This window comes from Lygodium microphyllum, chromosome 6, assembly GCF_053477565.2.
Source record: "Lygodium microphyllum isolate KBCC chromosome 6, Lygodium_microphyllum_v1.1.10, whole genome shotgun sequence".
NCBI classification, from domain to species: Eukaryota; Viridiplantae; Streptophyta; class Polypodiopsida; order Schizaeales; family Lygodiaceae; genus Lygodium; species Lygodium microphyllum.
Window position 1 is genome coordinate 121,475,705 of NC_141140.1, and position 11,617 is coordinate 121,487,321.

Below are 11,617 nucleotides of genomic sequence, written 5' to 3' on the forward strand. Positions count from 1 at the left end.
GACTAGTCTTTTTTTCTCAATTGATGTATGCCACCAAAGAGAGAGAGAGAGAGAGAGAGAGAGAGAGAGAGAGAGTAGGGAGAGATAGAAAGATAGAGAGAGAAAAAGAGAATGATAGAGAGAGAGAGAGAGATGAGGAAGGTAGGGAGAGATAGAGAGAGAGAGAGGAGGAGGAAGATAGGGAGTGAGAGAAAGAGTTAGAAATAGAGCAAGAGAAAGAGAGGGGTAGAGAGAGTGAGAGAGAGAGAGAGAGAGAGAGGGAGGGAGGGAAAGAGGATAAGAGAGGAGGTCTCCTAACAAGGATTGGAAGGGCAAGCCATATGTATACACCTTGGAGCCTTCCTGAAGCACTATTAAGGTTGCAAGCTCAAGATGATAGTATGAGGATCTCGGCAATCCTAAATATGATTGAATGGAAAAACAAGGAAATCTATCTTTTAATTTTAATGATTTTTATATTTAGTTTAAGTCACAATGGTATTAGATTGCACACGACTATCACGCAAAGAAACGATCACCCATTAAAAGTAAAGGTTATCCATAGAAGCTAAACGAAGAAAGCTATGCCTGAGTTGTTCATGATAAAGTGTTGAATCTACTTGGAAAATAGCTTGTGATGTAGAGAAAAGACTAGAGACATATTATTTAGCTTGTGACTTAAGTACTAGGAGAATAGGATGTATCACTTTGTGATTGTACTCTTAAGGGAAAATATGGATTGCATCTTGTCTTTTTAAGAAAAGGATGATTGTTAGGGAAGGAGATAATCTTCCTAGCCAAAATAAATTAATTGACTCTTATAAAATATTCAATGTGATTGTTGGCCAATGTCTTGTGCCATGAGATTCAGGCACGAGTCTTAGATTACGGGACGAAATACCATGGTGATATTGCACCTTGGAGAAGGCACAAGATTAACACATTATTTTACAACTATTTTCAAAGGATTGTTTGACATTATCTTTGTGTTTGTGACAATAAAATAGGTGAAGGAACCATTGTTTAATGGGTAATTAAGAAATATGCGTTTATATATCAAACATAAATATGCTAGGTTAATTAAATAACTAAAACATACCATTGAGGAAAGCGAAAAGACGGAACCCCCAATAGGTTTGTCCTATGGATGGATAGTCTCAATGAGCCAAGAGTTTTCCTTCAAAGCACAAGGAGTAGAAAAAGGCCAAATACTTGACTACCTAGTGTGCCGTGTTAGATCATGATCGATGCCATTTTAGGAAACCGAAGTTGACACTATATCCTACAAGTAGAGAGGTCAAAACTTATCGATCCCCCTCATTTCTCACTCACTATGAACCAAGTGTAGCATTGATCTACTTCGGTTTGAGTTGACTTATGAATTCAGTGGCTCAAAAATCGGTGTTAGTTAAGCCGTTAGGTGACCTTAGCATCGAATGGGGAATCTAATGTTGATCCTTATGGGTTACGATTGGAGCTTTTGTTGTGAAGTGGACTAAGGGAACTTATGCGACAAACCCTGTGTTATTCTAAGGAATACCGGATGGCATCGCTTAGGATTCTCTCTTGATGGGCCACTAAAATCATGCCACTAGGGGATCCTCAACCGTTATACCACAAAAGAAGCAAGGCTTTTCCTTTGCAAAAGCAGAACAAGCAAGCAAGTACTGACTTTGCATTTTACTGTAATCTCTTTTCATCCTATTGTAATATTGTAATCTCATTTCATCCTTATAGGCACAATGATCATCGCCCTACTTTTTCCCTTATACCTTTTCTCATAACCAAAGTGACGGAGACTATATGTGTGAAAATGAGATGGAGCATATATTTGACTTTTTCTTTTTTATATGCATGTGCTTTATGTATTATTAGTGTGTATTGCAAAAAGGTATGGTTATTAGCAAGTCCACACAATATTGCTAGGGCCTTGTTTCCAACTATGTTTTGGAACTTTCAAATTGAAAGGAGCTTTTTCATATGCACAATATGCCATCTTCCACTTTAGGCCTAGAAATCTATACTCAAAAATATTATATTAAACTTAGAAAAGGGAAGGGATAGTAGGGGATGTTAGAGAAGGTGCAACTTTATGTGCCTCTTCTCTCTTTCAACCTCACACTTACTAAAAGACCTCTCTTCTTGTACTCTATTGCTCCACCAACATCCGTCATCGAAAGCAAGAATAATCAAGATCAAATGACGGTGTTTCTTGTTGTGCATGCATTATTGATCTTGTTGCACAAATGCATGATTCAATGGGTTTAACTCATGGCTTAGCCTAGGTGAATGTTTTGCAACTTGTGGCCCTTGGTTTGTGCCTTATTCGATGTTTGTGGAAGGGCCATTTTGGTGCATAGCTTGAGATAGGTTAATCATGCATCTTACATATAGCACTCTTTGCAATAGCAAAGTAAATTCTAACCTTTGATTGCAAAGGATGGTTAATGGTTAATATTATTCTCCTTCCACTTACTTTGTGATGATGCTTCACTCTTTAGTGTGGGGCTATGGAGGGCTAAACATGTACAAAAATCAGGCAGAAAAGAAAGTCTACATTGACAACCATTCGAAATGCATGTCTTCTGTGCATCTGTACTGTCAAAACAGTGTGGAAGGCATGGATAATTGCACATCCACACATAATTGATACGACCTTGTTTTAAAGTGTATTTTTGGATGTTCATGTTGATATGTATCGTGGGACTTGAGGTGGTAGTTGAGTGGTCCTAACTATATTTCCCCTTTAATTGATTCTCATGTTCAATTTGTTTAGAATTTGTTTAGCATAACTCTCTCTTATTTCTCTTGTGCTTCATTGTGCTTTTCTTACTATGGAAGAACTAGGTGACCATGAGGATAGCGAACATTTCTTCCATCAAATAGTTCTCGTCCTTGAGGCATGGTTGTCTACATGAAAGAAAGTTCATTCTTGCACCATTTTAGGCCCCACAAGTGTACCTTGCAGCCTCTTAGCTGGTTGCAATTACATTTGTACCAAGGCAGGGTGCTCTTCGAGCAAAGAGCTGTTTACAACCAGCCTATTCTAGAGTAATCAATGCTAATCACCAACATTTCGCTTTTATTAACTCGTGTATGTTTTGGTCACATCCCATCGTGGGTTTACTATTTGGTTTACTTTTCAAGTTTCTTTGAAAGAGCTGAGTTGAATTGATTGTGTTGACCTGTGCTAGTTGACCTGTGCTAGGCCCCACAAACCAAAGATCATTTGTTTGTGCATAATACTATCAAGGTGTAACTTGTGATTGTTGACCAAACTCGGATCCTTTTCTGCCGATCTATGTACACTGGCATCAGTAACACCATTGTTAAGAGCCAGCAGAGTCATGAAAAACAGCTGCAAATCAATGCCTGTGTCCTGGCTTCCCGATCTCTTCATGAACAATACATACGCATAAAGATTGTTTGGAACTTTCATTGCTGCTTTCCACTTTGCACTGAACTGGGTCATCGGTCTACATGTACACCTTAAGCCATCCACAGTGTAAGCTGCTGAAGTTGCATGAGGTATCCCCCACAGACAACACAAAAGAGGCTAGCATGCCTGAGAAAAAATCTCACATACCAGCACAAATGACATGGCACACCATATAGGTGGTGTAGACAGCAGTTGTGAGTCAATTCCAAGAACCTGCTGCTTTGTTCCATACAAACTCTTGCACACAAGGTATGCACATTTATGTTTGAACAAATGGTCACCTGGCTCCTTCCATAATTTTTCAACCTTCTCACCTAAATATAGTCTGCATCCTCTTCCCTACCAGCATCCGAGTATATATTAGACATACAGACATAAGCCACTGGATCCTTCTTATTCAATTGCAATGCATGTTCGAAGGCCTGCCTTCCGAGTTCCACATTGCCCCACTTCTGACAAGCACCCAAAACAGTAAGCCACAACACAAGGTTAGCTGAATATGGCATCTTCTTTATAACTGCTACTGCCTCGCCTAATAGGCCTGCACGAACAAGGAGATCAACCATGCAAGTGAGGTGCTCCACCGTTGGAATGAGGCCATAGTCTTTGCTCATGCTTTCAAAGTAGATTTGTGCCTTACCCAGTTGACCTGTGTGACTGCATGCTTTAAGCACACTACTGAATGTTATCAAGTTTGGTTTTATGCCTTGTGCCCTCATTTTGTCGAATATATAAAATACATCTTCAGCCTTTCCAAGTTGTGCATATCCTGTGATTAGGGCACTCCAGCAGGTTACATCTTGCTCTGGAAGTGCATCAAACACATCTTGTGCTTTTGTCGGCAAGCCTAATTTCATATACATATCAATCAATGCAGAACCTACATAAATATCCTTTTTCAGAAATCCTTCCCTAACAACATCAGAATGTAATCCTTGGCCCCTGTCTACAGATCCTGAAATTCCACAAGCTTTCAAGATGCATGTAAAGGTGAGTGCGTTTGGGGAAACACTGTCAAGTTGCATCTGCTCAAAGCTGTTTATTGCTGCTTCAGCACATTCATGTTGTATATATCCTGCAATTAGGACATTCCATGTGCCTAGATCTCGATAAGGAAGCATATCAAACACTGCTTGTGCCTCTGCCAGCCAGCCACATTTAGCATACATATCAACTAATGCAATGCCCACATCCACATTTGTCTTCAATAGCCCTATCCTATCAATCTCAGCATGTATTTCTTGGCCCTTGTTTATAGCTCCAGCCATGCCACAAGCTTTTAAGGTGCATACAAAGGTGACTGCATTGGGAGCAATGCCCTTAACCTGCATCAGTTCATAGCACTTCAGGGCTTCCTCACCAGATCCCTTTTGGCTATATCCAGCAACAAGCGCACTCCATGCCACCACATCTTGGATTCGAAGCTGGTCAAAAACCTGCTGTGCATTTGAAAGTGAACCACATTTGGCATACATGTCAACCAGTGCGGTACCAACAACAACATTTCTCTCCAGATTCCCTATTGTAAAAATCTGACCATGGAGCTGTTGGCCCTTCTTTGCAGCCCCCATGCTGCCACAAGCTTTCAAGATGCAAACATAGGTGACTGCATTTGGAGAGACTCCCTCAAGTTGCATCTGGCCAAAACAATTGAGTGCTTCCTCACCCTGCCCCTGTTTAGCATACCCAGCAATAAGTGAACTCCAAACAACTACGTCTCGACCTGGAAGCTTGTCAAACAGTTCACGTGCTTTTGCAAGTGAACAGCATTTCACATACATGTCAACCAACGTAGCCCCAACCGTACTCTCTCTTTCCAACAAACCTTCTATAGCAACCCGGACATGCATCATTTGCCCCGTCTCTATGGACTTCGAACTGCCACAAGCCCTAAAAATGCAGATAAAAGAAACCGCATCTGGAAATATGCCCTCAAGTTGCATATGCACAAAACAGTGGAGTGCCTCTTCAAAACAAGCAATTTGAACATAGCCAGCCATAAGTACATTCCATGAGACCACATTCCGGACAGGAAGCTCATTAAATACTTCTCGTGCTTTTGCGAGGGATCCGCATTTAATATACATGCTGACCAGGGTGCTTCCAATGAAGACATCTTTAAGAAGAAGCCTTGTTTTGGCAATGTCTGCATGAATTCTGCTTCCACCCTGCAGATCTTTCTGGTCGCCGCAATCCTTCAGCGAAGCAACAGTGGCACACCTCTCCACGTCTTTATGGGTGTTCTGGAAGTTTTTATCGTCCAGCACCTTCTCTATCCAGCGCTTCTTCTTCTTCTTCCTTGTCACGGCATAAAATTTCCCATATTTTTCCTGTGCTTCTTCGTCTTCTGATTCTTCGACTGCTCTTCCTCGTCCATTTGTTGACCCTGTGACTGTTTGTAGTCCTCTTCTTCCCTCTGGTTGAAGAAAAGGATGGCTGTACATACATGTGATGCGTCGTGCCTCCTTGAAGCCTGTGTGATGGGGTATCAGGACTATGTGCAGCCAACACATGCAATAGACATCTGAGCTTTATGCTGCGAGCCCGTCGATAAGGGTCGGTTTATCATAATTGCTATAGGTTCCTTCGGTCTTATAACTAAAACTAGTGTTATCACCGGTCAATTGCATCGCTAAACTTCATGGGCAGCCCTAGAAGAGGAAGAAACTTCATGGGCAGCCCTAGTAGAGGAAGGGTTCAGCGAGTGGTTCTCGACCACACATATCAAGGAAGAGTAAATCCGGTTCGGTTTAAAGTTATGGGTAGGGGCTTTTACCTTGCTTTACCGGGCTCTCCTGCTAAAAGAGATTGGTTGCTTGCATTGGTGGTTGTGTATTGGGGTGCAACTTGGTGTACGCAATCCCATAGTCTACATCATTCTCCTCGGATGGGATACTCGACCATGAATGTCCAATATGGATTGAGTTTACAGATCTACCACCATGGATGCTTGATGAAGTATCTACAATTGTTGCAACACTAGCAAAGGTGTTATACACTCCTACTACGACAACCTCGTGGGGACTTATCAAAGCTACCAGTCGAGCTTGCATCCTTTGGGATAGGTAAAATGAACCATTAGAATATTTGCAACTTCAAGACCCATCTAGGATGGAAATACTCATTGCAGTTAAGTTCTCTGCATTCCCAGATACATGCTACCGTTGCAAAGCCAATGGTCACTTTGCTAGGAACTACCCAAAGAAAACATCCCCAATGGATCCAAGCCAAGTACAGGAAGTTCAAAAAGAAAAGGAACCAAATACGATGCATAGGGAGTCACAACCATTGGGGGATATTCTGAATAGAGAAGCCCCTCATGCAACACCAACTATGACAGTGAAGAAGAAGATGAAAGGCAAGGCAAATAGAGATCCTGTAGTGGAGAGAATATCGACAATAGCAACAAAGGACAAGGAGGTGCAGAACAACAATTGGAATGAGGAAAATATTCCTCCCAAAAAACAACAAAACAAAGGAAGTGTCAAGAAGAGCAAAGGCATGCCATCTCTCAAGCAATTGGCAAGAAGCACCTATGCGGACCAAAACTATTATGCACCAATCAATGACCAACAACTATTGGATCAACCAGCTCCTCTATACTGAGAGATGTGCTCTCTCAAGGAAGCTTAATTTTGCACCTGGAATGTCAAAGGCATGAACTCTGATCTTCGAAAACAAATCACACTCGAGCTCATAAATAAACTAAAACCATCTTTTGTTGCATTGTAGGAAATTAAGTTGGATGAGGATACTTGTCGAGCTATCCAAGTACCATGCTATGCTACTTTCTATGATGTGCAAAGCAAAAGCAAAGATGGTGTCATGTTGTTGGTCAAAAGCTCTCTCAAACCGGAATGGAGCTTTTCTGCAAGAGATGGTAGTTGTATATGTGCTAAGGTTGAATTATGCAATGAAGAGTTCTTTGCCTATTCAGTATATGCAAATAACTACTCAATAATCAGAGCAAAGCAATGGCACCTTCTCAAGCAACAAGTACAAGGGAAAATGTGGTAATAGGAGGGGATTGGATTGGCCTAGAGATAGGACACATAGTGGAGGAACAATGATTGCCAAAGAAAGGGATTATTGGCAAGCCCTAGTGTCAACTTGTGAGCTAGAGGATCTTGCATGTAATATTTCCGCACAATAAAAGTTAGTTGGTTAGTTTGAAGTTAGTTAGTCAATTAATAAGTTAGTAACGTTACTAACTAAAGACTAACTAAGGTAAAAACTAACTAACATTAAAAATTTAGGATTTTTATTTAATTAAAAATAAATGTTTAAAAATCAAGAGTCATAAATCTGATATGTTTCTCGGATTGACAAGGATCGTAGCCACCCTTCACATAAGTTACAACGGAACAAGCCTTATGAGCTATATTAATCACTAGTATTAATGTGTATAGTTTGGATGGTCCAAAAATATTAGATTTTGGAAAAAATTAGTATATTTTAGATATTATCCAAAAAAAAGATATGGAGATTTCTAGAATTGGATGTCATTTAAAAGAAAGGACAAGTGATGTTTTAGTTAGTTTTGGAGATTTTATAAAAAGAAAAATAAAGAAAAGTGACTCGTAAGATCACGCGTGCCGCAATTGCAGTCTAGGCAATAGACAGCACTTTGAACAGAGAAAAGAAGAAGGAGTGAACTGAGAGCTTTCTAAACAAGTGTCTTGGAATTTTACTCCCCTTTCGGAGCCAATGGAACCGTCAGATTTATGATCTGAGCATCAGATCACTGACCTTTCCAAGATCCCCATCCACAAAGAGCTCCACTTCTCAGCCACAAGCCCTCTTCTCTCATTCACCATAAATATGAGGCATGGGGAGGCACAAGGGAGCATAAGGAGACCCCGAGAGGCTGCGAGAGAGAGGTAGAGAGAAGGATACCGTCCAAGAGATTGTGAGAGAGAGAGAGAGAGAGAGAGAGAAGAGTCACCCCGAGAGGCTACACAATTCCCTCTACAACTTAACCATATTCTCTTATGCTCTCCTATCTTGAATCTATTCCACCTTCTTAATCTCTTGATTCTACTTGTGGACGATGGCCCCCAAGCGAAGAATGTCACGTGCGGATGACAATCCCATAACCAACAACGAAGCTTCGAGCGAAGGCATCATTGTCAATCCAACTGCGGTACCAATCGTAAGTAATGTATTTCCAAATTGATAGATGCATGTTTTGATTCTCGCATGAGATACGTTAGGCCCATACTATGGTGCATGAGTATAGATCATTTCATCTCACGTATTCATGATGCCAGGAGGCATATTACACGGTGGATTCCGTGAGGTTTTACGGTGGATTCCGTAAACTTTTATTACCAGGGCTCATACACAAAGTGGATTCTTTGTGCAAGAAGTTGATGGGGACACCTATCCTTTTCGGGTGTTTTGTTAATTTAGTATGTACATGGGTGATTCCATAGTGGGTGATTCCATAAAATACATATTTAATTAATAAACGTTTATGAGTTTAGAGTGTGCACTCGTGATAAATTAAGGTTAGGATTGATTTCTAACCAATTTATTTATATAGCTAAAGACTGCTAGGTATTCACTTTTGTCAGTTTAATTATATTATTTTACTAACGATTGTGAATGCTTCAGTTGATGTGTAGAGATAGCAGCGGTGGCAGTGGAAAGCATTGGAGGATAGCGTGTATTCAAATTTATCATCAATATTTTGATGGGCACATACCTTAGGCATGGTGCTTATATTTTGTCGCATTTATTTATCAAGGCGCTTGATATTTATTTATTATTTTTGTATGCCCATGGGCGCGTGATTTAGATATTTGTATTTGGACATTGTATTTGGGTACACCTGACTTCTTGGGCACCCATTAGCTTTAATTCTCTATTTGGCACAAAAGCAAACTCAAAAGCTAAAGCGTGCTATTTTGTAATTTGGGCTATTATTTGAGCTTGAAGATGATTAATATATGAAATACATGCTTTGTGGAGCGCTCACACAAGGCATGGGGGGAGATTGCACCCAATTGGTCTCTTGTTCATGTCGTGCAAGCTTTCTACATTGATTTGTGCCCAAAAAGTAGAGTTCTTTTGTTCTTGGGGACCTTCTAACGCTCACTACACGCGCTTACGGCATCCGATCTACGCACTAGTGGTATCAAAGCGAAGCTGAGATCGAGAGCGTCCAATCGCTTACCATCTTGCGCGAAGGCGGAGATCCTGGAACGATCGAGCTCTACAGTCAATTTCATCGCGAACGATTGATACCGGTGTGTTCCTGGCAGTCAAGAACCCCTATCTGCATCCTCTGATCGCGAAGGACCGACCTGAGGAGGCAGAGGACCACTTGGACATCTTCTTCTTCAAGTCATTTATAAACAGACAAACAGTAAGCTCCATAGCTAAAAAGCTTAAAAGCTTTACTTCAAAGTTTATTAATCTTAGTAATAAGCTTATAAAAGCTTCAAATAAAGAATTCGACGACTGGCGGCAGCGGCATCTTGGCGTCTGAATCGGCGACGAAAAACGGTCCCCCCCCTAAATCGTCGACAGTTCAGACTTCTAAAGCTTAGTTACTTAAGCTTTTAAAATCCACTGAGTCTTCCAAGTTATACAAATTCTACAAGTCATGTAAGTCACATAAGTCATAAAAGACTTACTTCAACCACTCCCATAAAGGCTATTCACACGCAGAAGCACAGAATCACAGTATTGCTCTCTGGAAGACCCTGTTCCTATTTGCAGACTTGCTGAACCAGTTTCAACAAACGCAGAAGGTCATATGCAGTTCATATGTAGTTTCTACAAAGACAACGAACACCGCAAACGCAAAAGACAAAGACTACAAAAGCCAAACAAAATTTATAAGCCTTGTATACCTGCCTTTGAGCTATGCTCATCCCGCTCATCAGATTTCGAGAGTGTGAGATCCTTTGGATTTTACAGGATGACCGATCCAAACATGGACGATTTTATGGCTGAAGGTGATTTACCCGAACCAACAATGGAGCAAAAGTTGGATTTGATTATGATGCAGCTTGATGAAGAACGAAGAGCCCGACAAGCTTTGCAAATTCAATTGGCCAATTTGCAATGATCTACCATTGACAAAGATGGACCGCAACCCGAAGATATTATACAATGTACCATCGATGCGACACTTGAAGCTCAATCCATCCGCAAAGAAACAAAGATAAGTAAAATAAATTTCAAATTTCGTACTTTCAATGGATCTCGAGATGGAAAGACTGTACTTGCATTTATCAGTCAATTTGATGATTACTTCCATGAAGAGATATATGCTGAGAAAGACAAAATTAAATGTGTCACTAGTCATTTAGTCAATCGAGCATCTCTATGGTGGACTGTGGTCCGCAAGAGTATTGATTGTCCCACTACCTGGGAGAGTTTCAAAAAGAAGTTTTTGCAGTATTTCCTTCCTCCTCAGTTCCATGAAAAAGCCATAAAGAAATGGGATCTTCTACAGCAAAGAGATCACGAACCTATTTCCCAGTACACTGAACGTTTTTGGAATGCCCTACTGCAATTACGCATGCTTGAAGATGTACCTGAAGCGATTCACAAACGCAAGTTTATGTCTGGCCTACTTAGATATTACTATGCTCAAGTCAATATGTTCAAGCCAACCACCCTTGAAGATGCAATTTCCTTAGCTCATGACACTGAAGACAAGATTCGCGGAAGAGACAAGTGTCCACAACAATTTCAAGCTAATGGTAACTATGGTTCCAAACAATTCAATTCAAATTTTCAAAGATTCAATCAAAGTCGTTTTCTTCCATCTTCATTCCGTAAGTCTTGGATACGACCACCTGCTTTGCCATCAAACACCAATCCAAACCCTAAGCCATCCTCAAAGCCAAATCCTAAAATTCCTAAACTTCTTGCCATTACCAACAATGTATCTAAAGCCAAACCCATAGTTTGTTACAAATGCCATCAACCTGGACATCTAGCAGCCAATTGTCAATTGAAAAAGCCACCTGTCAATATCAATTATCTTAGTGCAATGGAAGAAGAAGAACGTGAGGAAATGCTTGACCTTACGGAAGATGATGACAACATTGGTATTACTTCGGATACTTTGCCAGGTATGCTAACTCCACATTCTTTGTTGACAATGAAATGTTTTGTGCATGGTAAAGAAAAGATTATTTTACATGATGATGGTAGCACACATGACTTTATTTCTGCAAA

At 40.6% G+C, this 11,617-nt stretch overlaps 1 protein-coding gene across 1 annotated transcript; it reads right to left on the reverse strand.

The window, feature by feature from the left end:
- Positions 1–2,323: 2,323 nt before the first annotated feature.
- On the reverse strand, positions 2,324–6,067 carry LOC148035048 (pentatricopeptide repeat-containing protein At2g03380, mitochondrial-like). Its single transcript, XM_087679948.1, has one exon. It carries the CDS (start codon positions 5,929–5,931, stop codon positions 3,733–3,735), a length of 2,199 nt encoding a protein of 732 aa, XP_087536074.1. The 5' UTR covers positions 5,932–6,067; the 3' UTR covers positions 2,324–3,732.
- Positions 6,068–11,617: the final 5,550 nt, after the last annotated feature.